At 38.5% G+C, this 25,315-nt stretch overlaps 1 protein-coding gene across 1 annotated transcript in view; it reads right to left on the minus strand.

Moving 5' to 3' along the window:
• Positions 1 to 25,315, minus strand: part of Tmc1 (transmembrane channel like 1) — a 120,977-nt gene that overhangs the window by 19,752 nt on the left and 75,910 nt on the right. Inside the window, exons 9-13 of the mRNA XM_028895250.2 lie at positions 23,415 to 23,559; positions 22,398 to 22,592; positions 20,230 to 20,409; positions 19,948 to 20,109; positions 8,250 to 8,378 (exon numbers count right to left, since the gene is read on the minus strand). Of these exons, the coding sequence (XP_028751083.1) occupies positions 8,250 to 8,378; positions 19,948 to 20,109; positions 20,230 to 20,409; positions 22,398 to 22,592; positions 23,415 to 23,559 (811 nt within the window). The remainder of the gene's footprint in view (positions 1 to 8,249; positions 8,379 to 19,947; positions 20,110 to 20,229; positions 20,410 to 22,397; positions 22,593 to 23,414; positions 23,560 to 25,315) is intronic.

Raw genomic sequence — 25,315 nt, forward strand, 5'->3', positions numbered from 1 at the left:
TGTTGGCACGCACACATTCATACACAAATACATGCATACTCATACATATATATACATACATACACATGTGCATATACATACACATACATGTACATATATATACATACATATATATGGGCACATATACATAAACATACCACAGTGACCAGAAAGTATCTCAATTTTTTTTATGCGTGACAACTCAGAGGCAATATGGAAATAAAAGGGTGGAAGGAGAGAATAACCAGAATGCATTATATACACATCTGAAATTGGCAAAGAACTAACTTAAATAATATCAGAAGGTACATGTAAGAAGATATAATAGGTCTCTGATATGAATGCTCAACAAAGCTATTCCCATCAAGGCCTCTTGTCAAAACTCTTACAAATCCAAGCCTCATTTATATTACTTTTCCCAAAAACAATTCTATTTTTCCTTCACAACTTAAAAACATGGACAGTCTACCTTGAAACCGATCCAAGGCACAAACAGCAAATGTGACAGAATAATAATGCTTAAATAAGATTAAATGGTAAGATGAGACGTGTGTTCAATAAGGACAAAGATGACCTGGATAATTTCAATATAAATTTATTCAAGACAGTGCTAGAGGATACATGTAAAGTATTTAGTCTGAAGTTCTTTTGGGAGCAGAATGATCACAGGATACGAAAGGTTTAGCCTAAAGCTTGTATTCTAAAATCAACAATAAAAAGAGTCCTTCACCTCAGAAGTCTATGGGAGTAGAGCTGTAACTTAGCTGATAGAATACTTACCTGACATGCACAAAACCCCACCTGTGTACCCTAGCCCCAAGATAAAATGGGCATGGTGTGCATGCCTGCAATCTGAGATTTGGGAGGCAGAGGCAGGAGGATCAGAAGTTCAAGATCATTCTCAGCTACACAGCAAGTCAGAGGCCAGCTTTGGATATGTAAGACCCTGTACAGATAGATGAAAAAGGAGAGAGAGAGACAGAGAGAGACAGAGACAGAGAGACAGAGAGAGAAGAAAATAGAAAAAAGAGAGAAAGAGAGAGGAAAGAAAATAGAAAAAAGAGAGAGGTATAGAAGGAAGGACAGAAGAAAGATGAACAGAGGGAAGGAGGGTAGGAAGGCAAGACAGGGGGAGGGAGGGAAGGAAGGGAGAAAGGAAGGCAGGGGAAGAAATCAAGAAGTACCTCTCCCTGGACAATACAAGCTCCAGATCTCTCCATTCACTGGAGTGCTTTGATCTATACTGTCTAAGCTTTTTGCCTGGAGCTTGATTTTTACCCAGAGGCTGTGTGATTCCAAAATACATTTGAAAACTGCTCAATTGGGTGGTCTGCACCATCTGTGGCCTAGAACAGCTTCTTGCTGTCACTTCAAGAATCAAACCTTCAACTGTGGTCTCTATTGGTAGCAGGATTTAGCCAAGTATGGGACATGTAACAAGTTGAACCCTTTAAGTGCTTGTCTTTTTATTCTCCCACAAAGCCATTTAAAATGAGCTATTTGACACCTAGCTAGCTGACTAGAAGAGCACAAAGGAGGAGCTGGAGAGACAGCTCGGTGGTGGTGAAGAGCACGTGCTGCAAAGGACCTCAGTTCAGTTCCCAGCACCCACATGGGAAACCTCACAAGTACCTATAACTGTGGTTCTAAGAGATTCAACACCTTTTCTGGCTTCTGTGGGTACGAATACACATGTACTGCACATTCAAACAAGTAGATACTCACACATGCACATAAAAAAAATTATAAATCTTAAAACACACGGGACATACTGGAAATCCCCTGGCCTCCCCAACAGAGCGAAAGTAACTAAAGGGGTAAGGTGTTGCTTTTCTAAACTGACAGGAAGCAGTGAGGCTGCAAGGGTGTCCTCTGTGCCCTGTCGTCTTCTGTTTAGACATTTAACTTGGATTTACATTTGCCCCAATGTTTCCTGAGTATGTAAGGTGGGCCAGTCATTCATCTCTTGAGGACCCAGTTTCCGCACAGATAAATCAATGAAATAATATAGACCCGGAGTCAGCACATTACAGCCCATAAACTGAAGACGGATGGCCATCTGCTTTTGTAAGTGATTTTTTATTAGAATAAAGCTGCAACTACTCTTCATGCATTGTCTCTCACAGATTTAGAGTAAAACACAGCTTTTTGGCTGAAGCAGAGAGTGCATCAGTCACAAAGTCGAAAACATTGCCCATCCCTTCCTGACTAGAAATTTTCTGAAATCCTTTCATAACCTAAAATCTGATATTTATTAAAACTAAGCCTGGTTATTTAAAAAATTGCTTCTCTGGAAACACTTTAAAAATAAAATTCAATATGTCATGTAGTAAGTACATAACACCCCACTTTAAAAATGACACATTTATGAGAATACAAGAAGCTATGTAGAAATGTATGATTCAGTGTTCATTCTTTTAGAGGGAAGCTTTTTGAAAACGTGAGATTATATTATATTTAAAGCATAAAGAAAATACTTCACCAAATATAAATTAATTTGCAATATATTTGTTTAATTGCCTCTGAAATGGGAAAAAAAATAATGTATTAAAAGTTAGATGGTGCACGAGAAAGGGAGAAATCAGTATTGTTTACGGCAAACCTGAGATAATGTAATGAGAGTGATGTAGGAAGTTCACCCATGGCCTCTCACCCAGCCTACACTGCCAGTAACAGAATGGTTCATTTGTGTTTGGTTAGAGGATAATAACCGAGGGATGGAAGACAGGTTTTTTAATCTGGGGACTTTACAGTGGTCTAGAATCAGGCATCTACCCAGGGAAGACATATGGCTCACTGGACAAAAAGCCTGGGGAAATCCACTGTGTTCCTGTAAATTGAGTTATCTGGAGCAGAATGCCACCATACAGATGTTATGAAATGCAATCAGGACCTCAAAGTCAATGTATTCTGCAATGACCTGCCAGGCCACTTTCACATAATTCCTAATTCCCACAGGTATACCACTCCACTCAGTGCTGCAGGCTAGCCTGAGTTGTGACTCCAGAGCAGTAGTACTTGTGTGTGGTCTCCAAACTGGAGTCACAGCATCACCAAGGAGCTGCTAAGAAAAGTTAATTCTTGGGCCCTGCCCCAGAGCTACTGAACAGAACTGCTAAATTCTCCTAGGCCCTCTGTGGACTCTGATGGATGATGAATTTGAGAACCATAGATCTAGGATAAGCTTTAGCTTCATCTACCAGGGTGATTCAGCCCTCAAGACTTTGCCCTTCAACCTAGATGAGAAGTAGAATCCTGCTAGTTGCAGATTGACTCCATCCACATACTGGAGTGCACCATCAAATAAACCCTGTCTACAGGTTTCCACATTCATTCTTCCTCCATCAAGGTATGTCCAAATCTTCTTACTGACTCTGTACTATGCTGTCTTCCTGATGGCAATCTCATATTTATCTAGGGAGCATATTCTATCTTCTACCATTTACTCATTCATGTTTACTCTATTCTACTGAATGTAATGTCTTGATTCCAGGGAGCATTGGAAATTTAAGAAGCCATATATTGCATTCATTCTTTGGAAGAGTCATTAGATATCCTGGGTTACAGTAAACATTCAATATGGTATAAATGTGGTTAATGACTTTGAAGTAAATTAGACAGGGGTTCTAGTTGTAACTCTACTTCTAACTGGCTATAAGTCATTGACTTAACATTCTCTAAGCCTTAGTTTATTATGGAGTGGAAATAATACATACAGCATTGCTGGTTACTTTACATGGAATGAAAAAATAATTTACACATTTCTAAATTATTTGTAACACTTCTGATATATAGTAAGTACTAAATAAAAATGGAATGTTACAGAAGGTCAGATAATCGGGACTCCACTCAGATGGTCTATCATGCATGCTTATGAATAATGTTGAGCCTCTTTGTCAGATCTCAAGGAAATCTCTCATGGTTTTAATTTGTATTAATGTAGGAAAGATTCCCCTTAAAAACACAAGTATGAAGAAGATGGCGGATTTGTTCACACATTCTGGCATACAGTCCTACATCTTTTCAGGTACTCAGACTCTTTCTGTTGATAAACACAAAGCCTGTTATCAGTGTAAATTAAATGTTAAGTTAAGACATTCATTGAACTGGTAAGCAACAACAAAAATAAATAAAAGAGAACAAAAGAGAGAAAAGGAACCCTTTGTCTAACCAAGTAAATAAGTTTAGGAAAATATGCTGTAAGGAACAAAGTTGTGGACACCACTATGATGTATATATGATTATGTTTACCTACATCAATATAATTAAATGCCATCATGACAGTGTTTTAACAAATATAGATATAGCAATAAACTACTGTAAATTTTTCTAAATCTAGATATAGACTATCATAAAACTATTAAAATTTATATCTTATTTTAAAAGAACAAAATTATCTCATTTGTGAAAAAATTGATAAAAGGCAGATCATCATGATAAAAATAAACTAGAATCATAAAAATAGGGATTGAATGTTTTCTATCATTATGGAATGTAGGGGGGCCTCAAATGGACATGAAATTAAAATTTGGACATTCAAGGGTGTTGAAGGGGAGAAAATAGGGGAGAATAAACAAACTGTGACTATGATAAAAGTATATCATATGCTATGTTTAAATATCATAGCAAATCTGATTGTTTTGTACAATTAATCTATGTTAATAAAAATAAATAAGTTTATATTATAAAGGGCTAAGGTTTTGGCTTAGTGGTAAAGAACAAGCTACCATGATCAAGGCCTTGGGCTCATTCCTCAGCTACAAATAAATAGCATGCTATAATATAGCAGTAACATGAAGATGTGGTGACACAGCCAGTCAGGTGCCCCAAAATAGACATATATGGACACACATGTATACACACACACATATATACATATATATACATATTTAATCTATAACAAGACATATAAATACATTATATATACATATATAAAGATTATTTGATTCAGGTATTAAATGTTCTCACTAGTGGTAGGATTATCTGTAATTTTTATATTTAACTTCATTGTATTTTCTTATTTTTCTACAAAAATCGCATGATATTTTGAAATTCTGAGAAACAAAGAAATAATTTTTGTGACAGAAATGGCCATATTTTCTCTCAATTTCTGAAGATACTTAGTAATCTCTCCTCACCTCATCAAGTTTTTCTTCCCTTCATGGTAAGTGCTTTGTGGACAAAAATTGTCAATTATCAATTCTAAAGCAAGAGCACAGAAACACCGCAGGGTTCATCTCTGGGGTCCTGTGTTATCTGTCCCTTCAGGGAATGTCTTCTTCATCTCTCGGAATCCCATTCATCCTATAAGATCAACTCAAACGTCTCCTTCTCCAAGTATACCTCTCTCTCTCTCTCTCTCTCTCTCTCTCTCTCTCTCTCTCTCTCTCTCTCTCTCCCTCTCGTTTTGTCTTCCCACACATACACACCAATGTCTGAGAACAATTGATCTGTCCTTTGCTATTTACCTTGTATGCCCTTCTTGATTCTTACAGTTTGCAAAGTAGGGGTAGTGGTGTTTGAAGAATTGAAGGATGGATATGCTAATGGTTGGAGGTGGGAGTTTCTGCATATGTCTTCCCAATTGGGAATACGAGTCTAATAGGACCAGCTTTTCTAACATGTCAACAAAGAAAATGTATTATGTAGAAGTTCCAAGTTTTAAAAGTATTAGCACATTAACAATATCCAAACACCGGGCAGGCAAATTAAAATCAAGACTTCAGGTCTAAGTTGCATCCTCTCTGTGGGCTCCAGCTTCCTCATCTCTATGCTCCTCAGCACCTTGTATGAGTTTGCTCATAGTGGCCAGCACCAGCAGGCTTCCAAGGAAGTTAGTCAGACAATTGGCAGGATGATATGATCCACAAAAAAAACACATCATCCAACATTAACATTTTATAACTTGTTTTGATTCTGAGTTTTCCTTCAAAGAACCTTCCAAAGGTAAAATGAGAGAAAATTCTTTCTTTATGACTTAAAAACAGAAACTTGTTTCCTGCACTTTGTACTAACCCAAGAGCTCTGTCAGCACTCAATAAATAATAAATTACAGTCATTTAATTACAGCTTTTATGCATCCAGGTCATGCTATATTGACTTCATATTCATAGTCAACTTTTCTACCACTTAAGAAGAAAGCAGCTAGGGATAAAAGGCAAACAAAAGACAAGTCATGATCTAAGAAAGAGATGGCAATTTTTATGTCTGCCTCAGAAGAGCTGAATCAGGCATGGAAAATAGAAATGAATCCAAGCCAGACGAATACCTCATAGCAAGCAATAGGAAAGCTGCACAGGGACATCCGGGATCTGCTGCATTACCTCACAGCTGTGTACCAGAGGACATTACCTAACTGTGTTTGCCTCATCCAAGGGGGCACCTTAAGTGATGGTGACAGAGATGATCTAATAAAAGGTACTGTCTCAAAGTCAGATAGCCAAAAGATGTAGCCCAGAATCTTAAATGTGGGCTTCGTCTATATACAAGAAAACATGAGATGGAAGTGAGATCACCTAGCAGAATATTTCTTCACTGGTGGGAAGAGAAACATTGCTGGCTTAGAACACACAACCAGAATAATGTTGTGGAACCAGCCGACAAAGAGGACAAGTTCTTCCAGCTGCTACTGCTGCCCTGATGGTAGCATGATGTGGTGGTACAAGTTCAACCACACAGTCAACAGAGAGCATTTGCCATGTGGCTAGCCTGGCTCAAACAACAGACATTTGTTTTTTCATAGATGCCTCACTGTAGGAGGAGATGAATAATAAGCAGTTTAAAAAGAAATGTCAAGTAGTTGTACATCTTGTTCATAAAACCAAACTGTAAGCTGCCATAGCATTAGATGGGCTATGTTAAAATGGTGGTCAGAGAAGAACTCTGAGGAGGTGACATACTGAAGGGATGCTTAGTGACAGGAAGGAAGTGCTCATGCCCAGTTCTAGGGTAGCAGCATCCCTTTGAGGGAGAAATAGTAAGTGCAAATGAAAAAATCCTTTTGTGACTGAAAATTTAAAAAGTCCAATATTTGTGAAAATTAGAATGCAGCAACTAGGCTAAGGCGGAAAGAAACGAAGCAAACTGTTTAAGAGAGGCAGAGAGCACTGCAAAGGTCTCTGGGGCACATTAGGGGTGCTCACGAAGCCATGGAGGGCTTAAGCACAGGGGTACCATCACATTACTTATACAAGAGGGCAACAGAGACCTGTTGACATGTTAGACCAAGAACCATGTATGCTCTGCACTTCCCTGAAGATTGAGGAAGATTTTAAGTTGGGCATAGAGAAAAAGCTGGTGATAAAATCAACACCAGAGAGATTCAGAGAAGTCTCTGCAATTGTTGCAGGCTGCCCCTGAGCTCCATTTAATCAAAGCCCTGTCAGCAAACTAGGTCTTTCTTAAATCTCCATAGTCCCCCACTGTTGTCTCTGTCAGGCTCCTGTTAGTCTGTGAGCCTCATAAAGCAAAAGCCATATTCATTGAGTCCTTTCATCCCCTCGTGTACTACATAGTAACTGGTGCGTGATAATTATCCAGTCCTACAGCAAAATTCACAGGGATATAAAGAGTACACAGTTTATACCAATCTTGTATCAGCACCAACTTGCTTCATGGGAAGGAAACTGACCATGGAACCAAGGATTCCTACAACATTTTAATTGACAGTTCAAGGGCCATTACTTTCAAGAGCCAGAGCTAACTTTACTTCAGTATTGGAAACCATGATACCCAAACCTGGGCTCTTCTGAATTATAACTGTTGTGAAATATTTGATTACACTGTATAAGGATGTGTCACTTGATTGGTTTAATAAAAAGCTAAATGGCCAATAGCTAGAGAGGGAGGATAGGTGGGACTTCCAGGCAGATAGAGAAAGGAGGAGGAGAAATCCAGGTGGGAATAGACACCAACAGACATGAGGAGGAAACAGGAGGTACAAGATGGAAGAGGGGCAATGTCACGTGATAAAATATAGATTAAAATAAATGGGTTAATTTAAGTTATAAGAGCTAGTTAGGAACAAGCCTAAGCTATAAGCTGAGCTTTTATAATTAATAAGAAGTCTCCATGTCGTTATTTGGGAGCTGGCTGGCAGGACAGAGAAAGACTCATTACAAATAACTATATTGATGAATCTTTGTTTATTGACATCTCACAAGGTGACCTCACTCATGTAACTCTGAGGCACCCTTCCACTTGTGGAGTGTGTGTAAACAATGACTCACAGAAGAGAAATCTGATAAAGGAGAAGTCAGCACCATACTTACGTATCCATATTCCAAATCCCAGCACCAGCAGTAATTGCAAAACCTCACGAAGCACGCTCTGAGGAAGTCACCGATGAGGATCGTAACATAAGTGGTCAGAACATCAGAAACGGTGAGGCGCACAAACTCCTGGTATGAAACAATCTTTATTAATGAACACATTTCTGCCTGTGGATGGCCCTAATATTGATATCAAAACTGTCATGTTTCTAAGTCAATAGCTTGAATGTTATAGCTAATGATAAAAGATAAAAAATAAGCAGGCATATCTAGTAAATGAAAAATCACTCCCCTATATTTTGTTACTCTTAAGCTAAGCAGCTCCATTCTCAAATCACTATACCAGCTTCTTCTATTTACTGAGAAACTTTATGACATAGAAGTTTAAAAGCAGGTGGAAAAACGCTTACCATGCACAAATTTTAGATTTGCATCTGGCATTGAATTGTATGCTTTGTAACTGTAAAATGGCCCACTGAGATCCTGTAACTTACAAGCCCCAATGCACCCCCAAACCCACCCATCCTCCAAGACCGCAACTGCTCCCAGAGACACAGACTCTGTGAGTTCCAATTGGACCAAGAGGTGAGTCTTTGTTCTCCTAGCTGATCACCCCAGCCTCTAGGCTTTAGGCCCAGGAGTCCAACCAGTGGCTGGCCAGCAGGCAGAACTCCTGGAGGCAGGCCCGACTACAACCATCCCCCACTGGACCCTGTAATATACAAACCCCAATCCACCCCTCAAACCCACCCACCTTCTGAGACTGCAGCTGCTCCCTAAGACACAGACTCTGTTAGCTCCAATTGGCCTCTAGGTTTCAGGCCCAGGGGTACAACCAGTGCCCCCAAGCCCTACTCATTATAGCCCCAGTTGCAGGCCATCAGGCAGGAAGGCCAGATCACCAACCCTCCTCCTAACCTGTAACCTACAAGCTCCAATCCACTCCCCAAACGCACCCATCCGCTGAGACCACAGCTGCTCCCTGAGACAGACTCTGCCAGCTCCAAATGGACCAAGAGCAGCTCCCTGAGACACAGACACCATTTGCACCAATTGGAGGAAGAGATGGGTACATGCTATTGTAAGAATACATTCAACAACTTAAAGAGCAATATGGCACCACCAGAACCTAGTGGTTCTACATCAGCAAGACCTGAACATCCCAACATAGAAGAAACAAAAGAAACTGACCTTAAAAATGACCTTAAGAAGATGATAGAAGTCTTTAAAGAGGAAATGAAAAATTCCCTTAAAGAAATTGAGGAAAAGGCAAACAAAAAAAATTGAAAGAAATCAATAAGTCCCTTAAAGAAAGCCAAAAGGAAAAGAAAAGAAGAGAAAAGAAAAAGTAATTAAGCAGATGGAGGGAATAGTTCAAGACCTGAAAACTAAAATAGAAATAATGAAGAAGACACAAACCAAGGAAATGCTCGAAATAGAAAATCTGAATAAATGAACAGGAACTACAGATGCAAGCATAACCAACAGAATACAAGAGATTGAAGAAAGAATCTCTGGCATGGAGGATACAACAGAGGAAATAGATTTGTCAGTCAAAGAAAATACTAAAGCCAAAAAATCATAACATAAAATGTCTAGGAAATTTGGGACACTATGAAAAAGCCAAACCTAAGAATACTAGGGATAGAAGGAGAAGAATACCAACTCAAAGGCACAGAAAATATATTCAACAAAATCATAGAAGAAAAATTTCCCAACCTAAAGCAGAAAATGCCTATGAAGATACAAGAAGGTTACAGAACACCAAATAGGCTGGACCCAAAAAAGAAGTCCCCTTGCCACATACTAATCAAACCACTGAACATACAGAATAAAGAAAAATATTGAACCACAAAGGGAAAAGTGCCAAGTAACATATAAAGGCAGACCCATCAGAATAACACTTGACTTCTAAATAGAGACTCTGAAAGCCAGAAGGTCCTGGACAGACATTATGCAGACACTAAGAGAAAATGGACGCCAGCCCAGACTATTATACCCAGCAAAACTCACAATTGCCAAAGACAGAGTAAACAAAATATTCCATGATAAAACTAGATTTAAACAATACCTATCCACAAATCCAGCCCTATAGAAATCACTAGAAGGAAAAATCCAACCTAAGGAATTTACATGCACCCATGAAAACACAGGCAATGAATAATCCTATGACAATAAATCTCAACGAAAGGAAACACAACACTACCACCAAAAAATAACAGGAATTAACAATCACTGGTCATTAATATCCCTTAATATCAATGGACTCAATTTGCCTGTGTTAGACATAGGCTAACAGAATGGATACAAAAACAGAGTTCATCCTTCTATTGCATATAACACCTCAGCTTTAAAGACAAACATTACCTCAGATTAAAGGACTGGGAAAAGTCTTCTGAGTCAAATGGACTTAAGCAAGCTGGTATAGCTATCCAATATCTAACAAAATAGACTTCAAATTAAAATTAATCAAAAGAGATGAAGAAGGACATTACATATTCATCACAGGAAAAATTCATCAAGATGAAGTCTCAATTCTGAACATTTATGCCCTAAATACAAGGGCACCCATGTATGTAAAAGAAACATTACTGAAGCTTAAATAGCACATCAAACACCACACACTAATAGTGGGAGACTTCAATTCCCCACTCTCACCAATGGACAGGTCTGCCAGACAGAAACTTAACAGAGAAATAAGGGAACTTAACAGAGAAATAAGGGAACTAACAGATGTTATGATTCAAATGGACTTAATAGACATCTACAGAACATTCCACCCATTATAGATTAAATATGGTCACAATTTTTGTGACCCCAAAAATTCTACCAGGGGAACTCCTACAACTGATAGACACCTTCAGTAATATGGCAGGATACAAAATTAACTCAAAAAAATCAGTAGCCCTCCTATACATAAATGATAAATGGGCCAAGAAAGATATCAGGGAAACTTCATCCTTTACAACAGCCACAAATAATATAAAATACCTTGGGGTAACTCTAACCAATCAAGAGAAAGACCTATATGACAGGAAAATTAAGTCCTTGACGAAAAAAATTGAAGAATATATCAAAAATGGAAAGATCTCCCATGCTCATGGATAGGTAGAACCAACATAATAAAAATGGCAATTTTACCAAAAGCAATCTACAGATTCAATGCAATCCCCATCAAAATCCCAACACAATTCTTCGCAGACCTCAAAAGAATAATACTCAACTTCATATGGAAAAGCAGAAAACCTAGGATATCTAAAACAATCCTTTACAATAAAGCAATTTCTGGAAGCATCATCAGCCCTAACTTCAAACTCTATGATAGAGCTATAGTAGTAATAACAGCTTGGTATTGGAATAAAAACCAACATGTGGACCAATGGAATCGAACTGAAGATCCTGACATTAATCCACACCCTATGAACACTTGATTTTTTGACAAAAAAAGCCAAAATTGTACAATGGAAAAAAAAGAAAACATCTTCAACTAATGGTGCTGGCATAACTGGATGTCAACATGTAGAAGATTATAAATAGATCCATATCACCATTCACAAAACTCAAATCCAAGTGGATCTAAGACCCCAACATAAATCCAACTACCCTGAACCTGATAGAAGAAAAAGTAGAAAGCAGCCTAGAAAGCATTGGCACAGGAGACCACTTCCAAAAAATAACACTAGTAGCATAGACACTGAGAGCAACAATTAATAAATGGTACCTCCTAAAAATGAGAAGCTTCTATAAGGCAAAGGACACAGTAAACAAGACAAAATGACAGCCTACAGAATGGGAAAAGATCTTCATCAACCCTATATCTAACAGAGGGCTGATCTCCAAAATGTATAAAGAACTAAAGAAACTAGACATCAAAATACCAAATAATCCAATTAAAAAATGGGCTACAGATCTAAACAGAGGATTCTCAACAGAAGAATCCCAAATGGCTGAAAGACTTTTAAGGAATTGTTCAACATCCTTAGTCATCAGGGAAATGCAAATCAAAGTGACTCTGAGATACCATCTTACACCTGTCATAATGGCTAAGATCAAAAACACTGATGACAGCTTATGTTGGAGAGGATGTGAACAAGGGGAACACTCCTCCACTGTTGGTGGGAGTGCAAACTTGTACAGCTACTTTGGAAATCAGTATGGCAGCTTCTCAGAAAATTGGGAATCAATCTACCTTAAGATCCAATAATGCCATTCTTGGGCATATACCCAAGGGATGCTAAAGCATACCACAAGGACATTTACTCAACTATGTTCACAGCAGCATTATTCGTAATAGCCAGAACCTGGAAACAACCTAGATGTCCCTCAACCAAAGAATGGATAAAGAAAATGTGGTACATATACACAATGGAGTATTACTCAGCTGTAATAAACAATGAAATCATGAAGTTTGCAGGCAAATGGATGGAACTAGAAAATATCATCCTGAGTGAGGTAATCCAGACTCAGAAAGACAAACATAGTATGTACTCACTCATAAGTGGATACTAGATGTAAAGCAATGGATAATCAGACTATACCCCACAGATCCAGAGAAGTTAGGAAACAAAGGAGGACACTAAGAGGGATATACAAATCACATTGGGAAGGGGAAACAGAGGAGATCCTGATGAGTAAACTTGGGATGGGGGGACAATAGAGGATGGGGGATGAGAATATAATGGAACAGGATGGTCAAGCTGGAGGAGGGACAGAGTGGGAGAGCAATGAAAGAGATATCTTGTTAGAGGGAGACTTTATGGGGTAAGGGAGAAACCTGGAGCTAGGGAATTCCCAGGAATCCACAAGGACGACTCCAAATTAGACTACTAGCAACAGTGGTGAGGGGGCCTGAACTGGCCTACCCTGATAATCAGATTGGTGAATACCCTAACCATCATCATAGAGCGTTCATCCAGTAACTGGTGGAAGCAGATGCAGAGATCCACAACCATGCACCAGGGCGAGCTCTGGGAGTCTGGTTGAAGAGAGGGGAGAGGGATTATATGAGCAAGAGGGGTGGTCAAGATCATAATGGGGAAGTCTACAGAGACAACTGAACCAAGCTCAAAGGAACTCATGAACTTTAGTCCAACAGCTGTGGAACCTGCATGGGACCAGACTATACCCTCTACATATGGGAGACAATTGTGTAGCTGGGTCTGTTTGAAGGGGTTTGGAAGTATGATCAGGATCTATCCCTGGTGCATGAGCCAGCTTTCTGGATCCCATTACCTATGGTTGGACATCTTGCTCACCTCTGATAAAGCGAGGGGCTTGGTCCTGCCTCAACTGAATGCACAGGCTTAGCTGTCCCTCCATGGGAGAACTTACCCTGTTGGAGGTGGGGAGGAGAAGTGGGGAGGAAGGCAGGGGGGTGGGTATCAGGAGGAGGGATAAGAGGAGGATCTGTGGTTGGTATGTAAAATGAATAAAGAAAAGAAGAAAGAAGACAGTTCTATTAAAAGAAAAGGAAGTATAAAATGTGTACAGCACATGGATGAAACTTCAATGAGGTTGCTTAAAAAGCACTTGTATTAGTTACTTTCCTTGGTGTTGGCCAAATTCATGACAAGAAGCTACATAAGAGAAGGGTTTCCTTTGGCTCAGAGTTGAAGGGAATATGGTCCGTTAACCAGGGAAGCATAGTGGCATGAGTGTGAGGTAGCTAATCGCATGACTAACACAATCAAGAAGCAAAGAATGAACATCAGTGGGGTTCAGGCTAACCCTGCCCCAGACCTCCCCACAGTGACCCATTTTCTCCAGCTTGGTTCTATCTCCTAAAGAGTCTACCACCTTTCAAAACAGTGACACCAGCTTGCAATCACATTTTCAAAAACATGAGCCTTTGGAGTGTATTCTACATTCAAACCACAACAGTGATTTAAAAAAAAAAAAAAAAAAAAGCCAGAAAACTTGTTTTCTCAACACAAGTTTTTAAAAATCTATAGAATAAGATATGTGGAATGAACTTATTTTTCACAAAACATCCATATATGTATGCATATATGTATATATGAGTATGCATTATATATATATATTTCTTTTCATATATATATATATATATATATATATATGAAAAGGAAAGTTCTAGAAATGTCAAGTCACTTCTGTGGTGTGGGTTTGAATTTAAATGCAAAGTATGTACATTGTGAGTTGGACAGGAATGTCACTATTACCTTACAGAAATATATGACAGTAAGCATTAATAAAAATGGCAAATAAGGGGGCTGGAGAGATGGCTCAGAGGTTAAGAGCACTGGCTGCTCTTCCAAATGTTCTGAGTTCAATTCCCAGCAACCACATGGTGGCTCACAACCATCTATAATGAGATCTGGTGCTCTCTTCTGGCCTGCAGGCAGAACACTGTATATATAATAAATAAATAAATCTTTAAAAAAAAGAAGAAGAAAAAAAATGGCAAATAATTATAAATTTTCCTCACCATGGTTCATTCCTGCTATTCATTTTCTTAGTGCCCTGAAGACTAAAGACATTGAATGTATAAAGTCATAATTTTGCAGAAGTACTACTGACCAAGGATGGGGATATAGCTCAGTTGACAAAGTGCTCACCCAGCATGTACAAAACACTGAGTTCAACCCCTCGAACTGTGTTAACCGGCAGTGGTAAGACCAGTGACCCTAGCACTCAGGAGACAGAGTCAGGAAGATCTGAAGTTCAAGGTCATCTTTAGCTACATAGTAAATTCACCTCTAGCCTGGGGTCCATGAGACCTTAGAAAAGACAAGATAAAGAAGTTTCACTGTTCTATAAAAAGTCTTTTGATTTTTTTTACTTCCATCTGTCTAGATGGTCTCCTTGCTAAAACAGCGAGTGCATTGTCTGTCTCACAGGGCAAGTAATCATTTGACAAAGACTCAGCAGTAAATTTCCAGATGCATGCTTTAGAGCAGGGCCTCCTAAATTTCTGGCATCATGAGCCACCATTACTTTTCTTTCCATGTCTGAGTACCATATAAAATAATTTAAAACTAATTTAAAACATTAAAAACTAATATTTATGTTATAATATATTAAAATAAAATATATACATCAACTACCTGAGGAATAAGTTAACTATAATATAAGTAGAATAAAAACAAAAGATTATTGAAGACTTAATATGTACTTTTTAATTATTTTAGCATGAGTTCCTTTGCAAAGTAATCCATGACAAAGGCCTGTAAGCAGCAGGACATTTTTACCTCAAAGCAGAGGAATAAACAAAAAATGACAGAAAAGAAAGAAAGCCTTTGCCCATTGGTGTTTTAAACAGGCTCCAAAGCTACACAGCAAAACCCTGTCTTGAAAAACCAAAACAAACAAATAAACAAAAACCTCTCATCACTGGGGCAAGTAGTTCCTCGTCCTTGTAGGGGACTCTGCATACAGCATTCTATGTTATTCTTGTATTATTCCTCCTTTGTTTTTTTTTTTTTTTTCAATCTTATTGGCCTTCTTTCAGACCATCAAACTCCACACTTTTTCAGGGTACTCGGCCCTGCATATAGTGTTCCTCTACCAACCTCACCTAACTCACTTCCCAACTCAGTTTGTACCAACTAACAAACACTGTCATAGCATTGACTGAGTCAAGTTTCCTTTCCTTACTTATATAGATAAGTCCTAAAATAAAAAATAAAAAAATTTTAAAAAAGGCACTCAGATTCCATGCATTTTATCTCTAATTCCCAATGTATATTTGAAATCTTTTTATAATTATATTGTTAATGGCTTTGCCTCTCTCTGTATTAAATAGGTTGTAATCTTCACTAGACAGATCCATCTTTCAATCCCTTTATATCTCTAGTATACAACAATTCTGGGTATGTATCAGACATTAAGTAAATATGGAGTGAATAAATACATGCTAGTAACTCATGGTTATTCTGGAATGAAATCTTTCTCTTCCATGTTCTCATTCTCCTTTTATTCCCTGGTCAATGTGAAGACCCTGACAACTAGCATGATCTAGAGGTAGGTTGGGGAGGATATTTTTTTAGTTTCCTCAGATAGTCTGGAAAGATTTCCTGGGAAGAGAAAATTTCAGAGTGGTTAGAAGGTCCCTCAGGCCTCCTTAAGTAAGGGTCATTGCTCAAGATCTGAAATGTTTTTCTTTCCCAAGGTATGACATTTTACATAAAATCCACAAGGAGGATCTGAACACAGTAGTATAAATTGTAAGTATCAATTCACAGATTGCGGAATAAGTGTGCTGCTATGGAGAAAAGAAAATCCCCTGAAATGGTGGCTCAGCTACCTCAAGAACATCCTCCAGGCTCAGTCCCTGGACTAAACCTCCTGAGAAGCATCTCATACCTCACAACCCTACCCCAGGGCATTTAGTTGAAATGTCTGGACAGCTTTGGTCTGTAAACCCAAGAGTCGCCAAATGGTCAAGGCAAAACAATCTGTAAGGACAGCAGAAAGGGGTATAAGCATGCAGACAGCATGAAGGGGTACATGCATGCAGAAGCCCAGAGGCTGTGTCCAATGATAACTGTGTTTCATGTTCAGTTCAGCACTGAACAAAGATGCAAGCTCTGTAATCCCACTGTGTAGGTGAAATTCAGCTCCTGTCACTGACTTCCTGTAAGGTGTTGAACAAGTCTGTCTCTTGGTATTCTCACGTATAGAATGATAAGGCTTGAGTGGATCTCACGGGGGTGGCTTAAAATTTCAAGGAGTTAATGTTTGGCACATTAGATGGCAATTAGTGTTAGCCATTCTCATTGTGGTCCTCAGCACATGGCTTCTTATTCTTCTTCAAAACACAATATCAGCCATAGCTTCACATGCCTACTTGGCTCACAGGAAAGGCTCTGTTGTCTGTCTTTGAAATACCACTGTAGATAAAAAATTACTGTTTGAGAAACACTGCAGAGCTGAAAGGAAAGCCTATTTATTTATTTATTTATTTATTCGTTTCTTTGTTTATTGGTTTGGTTGGATTTTTGTTTTGTTGTTTTGTTGTTGTGTCTGTTGGTTTTCTTTTCTTTTCTTTTTTGTTTTTAAAGAATCAAGAGAGCTTTGAGGGCCACTGTATCATGGAAAGGGAAAAAAGTAGAAGGCATTCATGGAAAGGAAGAGCAAACACCTGGAATGTTCCACAGAATCATGAACTGTTAGGGTACATCTTCATAATTACATAAACTCAGCTGCCTTTACTATTTCTTCATTTTTAAGTGAGTTTAAAGGATGGAAATGATTCAGCTACAGGGATTGAAATACTGATATCACAAGGGCCAGTGCTCACCAGCACTCAAAGCTGGCATATCCACCAAGTTATCTTCACTCTCCCACTTTCCATCGACCTAGGCAGCATTCTATAATTCCCTTCTTTTCTGCCTTTCTTTCACCAAAGGTGTATCAAACACTTATGGGGAAGTCAGCAGAGCCAGCAGGGGAAGGGGTAGTGTCTCTTAACAGAATATTGAAGGAAGGAGGGAGAGAATGGCCATAAGGAACCATGATGAAATGGGAAACTTACTACAAATGTAATTCAGAATACAGCACAAAGCATGTTCTGAGACACAAGGCATGTTCTGGGGCCTCAGAGAGGAAGAACTAAATACATGGGTTTTTGTGTTGTTATGAGTCGACATGATGGAAGATTTTGCAGAAGCTTCTGCATCAGGAATACAAATTTCTCTTAGAATAATGTCGTGTCTAATTAATCTGTCTCCTCGCCTCAGAAATGGCCATCCTGTAGCTTACTCATTACAGTTAATTCTATTGATCCTGTTCAGCAGGTGTTTGCCTGTCAAAGGATATGCTTTCTAGCATTCCAGAGAGAGCATCTCAATCTCAAACTGCCAGTTTGCAAACTGTGCATTCTAAGGGTTTCTGTTCTCAAATGCTGGACTGTAGATTGAGGGGATAGGTTAGGTGTGAAGAAACAGCCCATCAGAACAGACTTCACAACAACCACTAAAACGTTTCACCCACAAGTGGCTGCCTGCTTCTGATAGAACAGATCATCACAAACTTTGTAGATTAAAATAATACAACTGTTTTCTCATGGTTCTGGAGGTCAGAAATCTAAAATCAAAGTGGAGACATGGGGAGAATTACTTCCCTAACTTTCTGACCCCTAGAGCTTGTCCACGCTCCTTCAGCTGTTGCCCCTTCCTCCATCTCTAAAGGCACATCGCTCCAACCTCTGCTTCCTGTGACATATCTCAGTTCTCTGACTTTGGCACCATGTCATGTCTCTCTTACAGAGAGACCCCTTGTAACTGTATTAGACTCACTCAACATAGTTCAAGGTCATTCATCCTGCTAAGCTCCTGCATCTGTAAAGTCCGTTTTGCCAAGTAAGGCAACAGACTCACAGGTTCCAAGAGTTAGCATGTAAACAACTTGGAGAGCCCTTGTTCTGCCTACCACATCCACAGTATCTCTCTTTTGCAGACAAGCTTTAGTTTATGTTTCTAGAAGCATGTATGATACGTGAAGGCCTGAAAATCTAGCAGCATGCACTAAGAAGGGAATTTATCTGATCCTCAAATGCTTAAAAAGTAAATAAAGCAAAATATTTTATTAGACTATTAATTCTCTATTCCATCTTCAGTCATATAATTTTAGTGTACTTTTTCTCCCATAATTGAAATCAAAATTGGCTTAGCCTCATGAACATCGGACTGAGAGTGAAGATGTCCTTTGACATTGCATTACTTCAGTAAGACTTGTGCTAATATTCTCATCCTACAGAAAATACAATTTTAAAATTCATTCAATTAATTTGCAGAGACTGTGTGACTGATACAGCTTCACTGCTGTGTTCTAGAATCACTGAAATACACTTGAATTTTTCTTTACTTGATGAACTAAGGTTGCATGTACATTAAGAGTGTTTTCTCAAGCAGGGCAGTGGTGGCACACACCTATAATACCAGAAATCAGGAGGCAGAGGCAGGTGGATCTCGGATCTCTGTGAGTTCAAGGCCAGCATGGGTTACAGAGTGAGTTCCAGGAAAGGCTCAAAGCTACACAGAGAAAATAAATAAATAAATAAATAAATAAATAAATAAATAAATAAATAAATAAATAAGTGTTTTCTCCAATGAGATAAAATTACAAACTTCCAAAATAGAATCTGTACAGAAGAGGGAGACTGAAACAGCATCTGTGCTTGTTTTTGTTTGGTTGGTTTTATTTCCCTTTATTGGATGGTAAGCAATAAGACCTTATTTCTTTTATCTGGCAAAATATCATGAGTAGTTAGGCTAGGGTCATTTACATAACCATTATAAAAACAACTAACTTAAAATAGCATTTTTAAGGCTTAAGAGAAAATTATTAGATAAAAACTGATATTATAAAACCACCAGAGCCTTTTTTATAAAAACAAACAACTAAGCAGAGTTCCACATAAACACTATTTGAGTCTGTATCTAAATTTGGGTGCTTTGTTAGAATATAATAGGTGGCATGAATCTCTTCACATGATTGTAAGCTATCCTTTTATGTACAGCTATAAATGTGCTGCAAGAAGGAAATGTGTTTATCTCAGGGGATAGATGTGAAGTCTCCCTGAGTTAATACATATGAAATCCAGAGTCAGCAAATGCTAAATATTCAATAAACTGTCTCTATTTTTATTAATAAACAAAGACCAAAAAGGCCCCAGTTTGGAAGAAATATTCAGCCCCCTTAGCCCACTAACAACATCTACTTTTCTTCATAATGTTACCTGTCCCACCATCGTTTCCCAGCAGGGTCCTCGAGGTACATCTGCAGGATGAACAAAAAAGGGTGGTCCTGTGGTGTTCCCAGAGAGGGATTCATTGTAAGCCTTAATCATGTTGGCTTCCCACAGGGTAATATTGGCCTTTACATGCTTCTCCTCTTCAATCTAGAAATCAAAAAGGGGGAGGGGGGAATAACACAGCACAGTTTCAAAGGCATTTCTGGTTATCCCCAAACTGGGAAATTAACATGCTGATGACAAGGACTGTCCTGACACAAGGCTCACCTTGTTGTTAATCTCATCCATCAATGCAAGAATAAACACATACAAGTTGCCTAGAAGAAGAGCAAAAATGCGCCCCAGGAGCCACTTCAGAGCAATGAGAGGATGGTAATCTTCCAGTTCAGCAAATAAGTCGAACAGTGTGGGACAGAACATCCCCAGGAGGGACATAACCATGTTCATCTACAAGGAGACACGGGAATCAGGGTGTTTCGGTTATTACTGCTTCTCTCCAGAACCTGGGAAGATTTTCAGCTAGGCTCCTTTGATACTTTATAAAGCCAAGACTATGCCATACACTTTTAGTATGTGATCTCAATAAAACAACCAAGACAATAGTCAACTCATATTTACAAGCTATCCATATGAGCTTGAGGATGTGCCCATAATTTTTCCTTGGTATTGTGAGTGCACAATTTATTTCTCTCTGCCCAGAGAACACACTGTTCTATGTGACTACTGATTATGATATGCTGATGCATGGCGCTTTGAAAATGAGGTAAAGAGGAAGAAAAACCTGGAAGTAATTCTTGCGACTTACTCGCTAAATACTTGGTGCAAACTGTCAGCACTACACATTTTCTTATTCTCCCCTGTATAGTCCATATTTTGAATGATTATAACTACCAGAATATATTTAGAATGTAATAGCTATATACTCTGCATGATATAAAATCAGCGTGAAATATTCTCAACTGAACCTAAAAATTTGGCATTTTCTGTACAACTATATATAAAGACAATTTAACTTTTGTTTCAGTAGACATGTGGAGTTATTTTTGTGTCTCCATTATTATCTTCATTTGTATCTAGAGCTCAGAGTTCCTCTGAAACAGATATTAAGTCCATTCAGAGAGTTATTCCTTTCAGGATATTGAGGTAGGCTGGCCTAGAATTCACTGAGTAGTCCAGGTGGCTTCAAAATCACTAACTTTCTGTCTCAGCCTCCTGAGTGATAGGAAGAAGTTAGTGATAAGCAAGCATTCATCATTTAATACGATTCATTTATACTAAAATAGGACCATTGTGATATGGACCAAAGCTGAATGAACACTTTTCTTATACTTACTATCAGTAGTAATACTTACTATTACATGAGAGTATTTTGAAAACAGACTTGATAAATGATTTGTGCTGTTATTGTTAAGGGGAAAAAACCCTCTATTTAATAACTGCCACTTTACAGGTTTCCATGGAATATTTGTGATGTTGTTATCTCTAAATGTATGGTACATTTCTGCTGTTATCACTTCTGAAGTTTTTATACTGTTTTGATGTAGAGGTATTTTTTTATATTTCTACTGAATCACTTGCCAGCCAAGATATTTCTAAGAGATCATACATTTATGAAGTCATCTCAAAGTTCTCCCATCTACAGAGCTTTGCAGAAGTTTCCATCTGGGATGCCTAAACATCTCATAGCATAAGTCTGCACATGCTTTGAATGTGTCCAAGTTCAAATTGATGTGTGGTACACAAAAACATTTTATAAAAGTGATAAGGCTCTAGTAATACTTAGGACCAATGATTTCCTGATTCAAAACATGTGCTCTAATCACCTCTCTCCTACACACTAATTGGGCAGATTCTCTGCAGGCAAATCTGGCCACGAGCTTGCCTTCCTTATTTGAATAGCTGAGGAACAAAGCCTTTGACAAGAAAGAGATGGAGATATGTCACTGAGATTTTTATGAAAAACCCAGAAATACAAAATTAAGCAGGCAATGTGAGTACTTCTTATAAAATAGGTATAGGAACTAAGGACAAACTAATCAGGAATCTGGCCTATTAGCTGTAGAAGTGACATCTTCGGAGAAAGCAATATTGGGTTATAGGAAGAGTCTTAGAGTTGAAAACGTCAAAGCTGTCAGTCTGGTTTTCCTAACTTTGTCATACCATCATCTCCTAACATCCATGCTTCTCTCTCTAGAACATTCTCTTCTCTTTTCCCATTCTAACTTTCCATCTTGTCCTAGTTTGAAAACCCAACAGCACAGATTTGGAAACAGGACAGTAAAACGTTGGGAAATACACAGTGTGGTAGGTAGGCAGGAGAGTAGAATGGAGCACCAGGTAGGAAGCAGCCTTGTCTTGAGTTCTACTGCAGAAACACAACCCACAAAAGAGCAAGTATGAGTTTCTAAGCATTTTAAAAGCATGCAGAGACGAACTTCATTTTTTTCCCACCACCCAAGGGTGTCAGGATCTTGCTGTGCAAATTCTTGGGATCGCTTCACAGCCCAAAAGATGAGGTATCCACTTGCACCAAGTGTTAGGAACACGAAGAAGTTAGCAAGAAACCTCAGGAATCTGATGAGGTGGATATTCTCCTCCACCTGGGCTGCTCTTTCTTCGATGATGGCTTCCTGCAGTCAGGCAAAATACAATGCAAGAAAAACACAGCTGTGAAAAAGATCATGAACTGAGAAAAAGAAGAAACAAAAATGTAAACTAAATCTGAAATTCCATAAAGTAGCTAAATTTATGACAGACCAGGACAGTAAGAGAATTGGTAGAGGCAGGAGGATGGGTAAGTCTGGGGTTAGCATCTGCTACATAGCAAGCTTGAGGCTTCCCTGGGCTACATGAGACCCTTTTAAATCCTAACACCAGGAGAATTTTCATTCTAAAAGATACCCTCTTCCAGGACTTAATTTTTATGGTGGGGGAGTGTCAGCATGTAGGGCTTTGCTTTTATGAAACAATTCCATGTAGCTTATGCTGGCTTCAAACTTACTTTGCAGCTGAGGCTGTACTCAAATTCCCGATCCTCCTGCCTCCAATCTCCCAAAGGCTGGGATTACAGGTCTGTGCAACCATGTCCTGCTCTCCCAGGATTGCTTTAAAGCTATGTTGTAAAGCTTTAGAATCAATTTGCATACTGAGCCTACTTGTTTCTGCAATTAGCTAGTGAGCACTGTCACATTATTTGAACTACCTGACACTGATAACCAGGGAACTCCTATTTCAACCAAATAGCAGTGTTTTATTACTACATTTGGAAAAGAAAAGTCCTGAAGAGAAAATACAGCTGTTATGGGTCACAGGATATTTCCATCATAATCAGACTCGGGTTCAAATCGTGATAGGCAGCAATGATGAGAGCATCCTTCTCGTAATTGTCAAGGTATTTGAGAATTCACATGGAATGCTTCCCAATGATTCTCTTTGGGAGTTTGTGCCTTTACCTTGAAGTTCATTGTGATCGAATTAAATTTGTTGTCGGCTGTTTCAGGGTTACCAATCAGATAGTCCCAGCTGCAGAATACCTTCCAGCTGAAGTTGAACGTGTTGTCATCGCCACCTCCATCATCACCAATATTCTTGGTCATCCTGTAAGAAGCAGGGGTTTAATGCAGCAGCCAGGAAAAGGTAAGAAAGGCAGGCAAGGGCGTGAGAACACAGCAGTCACAGGCCAGCTGAAAATGCAATGTCCGGAAAACGTTTTTAAACAGGTTCTTCGTATACATAGACAACGGGAACTTTGCTTTTTAAATTTTATGGATTTTTTTACTTAACTTTCTCATTCTGTGGTGATCAAAAATGACTCACACTGATGATTTTATATAAATAGACAATAAGAACTTTGATTTTTAAAATTTTATGGATTTTTTACTTAACTTTCTCATTCTGTGGTGATCAAAAAACTACTACACACGGATGATTTTAATACCTATAGAGGCTGACAGTACAAATCCCCTAAGAGAGAAGGTGAGATTATATTCTTCAAAAGAAACTGAGCCAAAGACTGGATTGGAAAACAGTGCGAGATGAACTCATAGGACTGAAGCCTGAACAGTTACTGGCTGTACCTTTGCTCATGGTCTGTTTCCCTTGCTGAGCACCATGACAGCAGACTCGTTTTGTTCATCAAGTCCCTAGGCACTAGATAGCTCTCTAGATTGCTCATAGTAAAGATACCATACATTGTTTTTAAATGAATAGAAGTAAATTTAGCACTGGGGAAAGGTTTGCCAATAAACACATATACCATGAATGGCCTTTTATATACATCCCGGCAATGGGGTTGCTTGCCAGTTCTGTCCTTGACATTTATAAAAGGTTTTGACAATGTCATCTTCACTTCATAAATATTTGCCATTCATCCTGGAAAGTGTTTGTAAGAAGAGAATTTTACATTTTGAATCTCATAATTTTAGATACGGCTTATAAAGCAGTGACATGAAATGGAACATGGTGACCTTAGGCCTTTTATACATCACTGCCCTTCTGTTCCAAGCACTCTTGAAAGAAGGGCAAATGCAGTTTGGAGAGGAGGAGGAGACAGTCATGTGCTATGTTGGATCTGCCAGGAGGTCATGCTCCCATAAGTCAACCTCACAGAGGCATCCTTTAGGGCCTGAATTTCATCATCAGAAACTGTGAAAATTATCATCTCCAGTGGAAATATTGCTGACAAGTAAAATATTAACATGGATTCCACAAGGAGCTCTTGGTTTTTTTTCTCTAAGTACATGAGAGAATCTTTCAACAAAAGGGAATGTAATTGGTGGTTGGGAAAGGAGAAGGAAGACACAATTTTGAAACTAAGATTTCAAGTCAGGAAGTATGGAAAACATTTAGGCAGGGTTTGAGGTGGGTCACAGATATTCTGGGTAAGTATGTACAACAGAAGGAAAAAAGAAAGTGGTTTGGGAAATGACAATTTAAATAGTATGTAGAAATATTTTTACTCATTTGGAAATTATGTGTGAGGTGGCCCCTGATTCTATTGTGATCTGGAATATAAAAGGGTCTTGTAATATACTTATGTTTGATAAGTTTATTTTTTTAATTTAGTGCAAGAGTAATATCAAGGCAATTTAACTCCAAAGGGATTTTACAACAGACAAAAGAATGATTTTTAAAATTGTAAAAGGCCACCCAGAGCAAGCTAGAGATGTATCTTTGTCATCATGAGATGAATGAATACTCCTCAAAGATTAGGAAAATAAGAATCCAGTTAAGTCAGTAGTTCTCAACTAATGAGATTATATTGCTAGCAATCCATGGAGTCTGATTAATGATCAAAGGAATTTATTTGGGGGTTAACTCACAAGACAGAATAAAGGAATTTGTTGCAGAATCC

The sequence above is a fragment of the Peromyscus leucopus genome, chromosome 1 (assembly GCF_004664715.2).
Source record: "Peromyscus leucopus breed LL Stock chromosome 1, UCI_PerLeu_2.1, whole genome shotgun sequence".
Lineage (NCBI taxonomy): Eukaryota > Metazoa > Chordata > Mammalia > Rodentia > Cricetidae > Peromyscus > Peromyscus leucopus.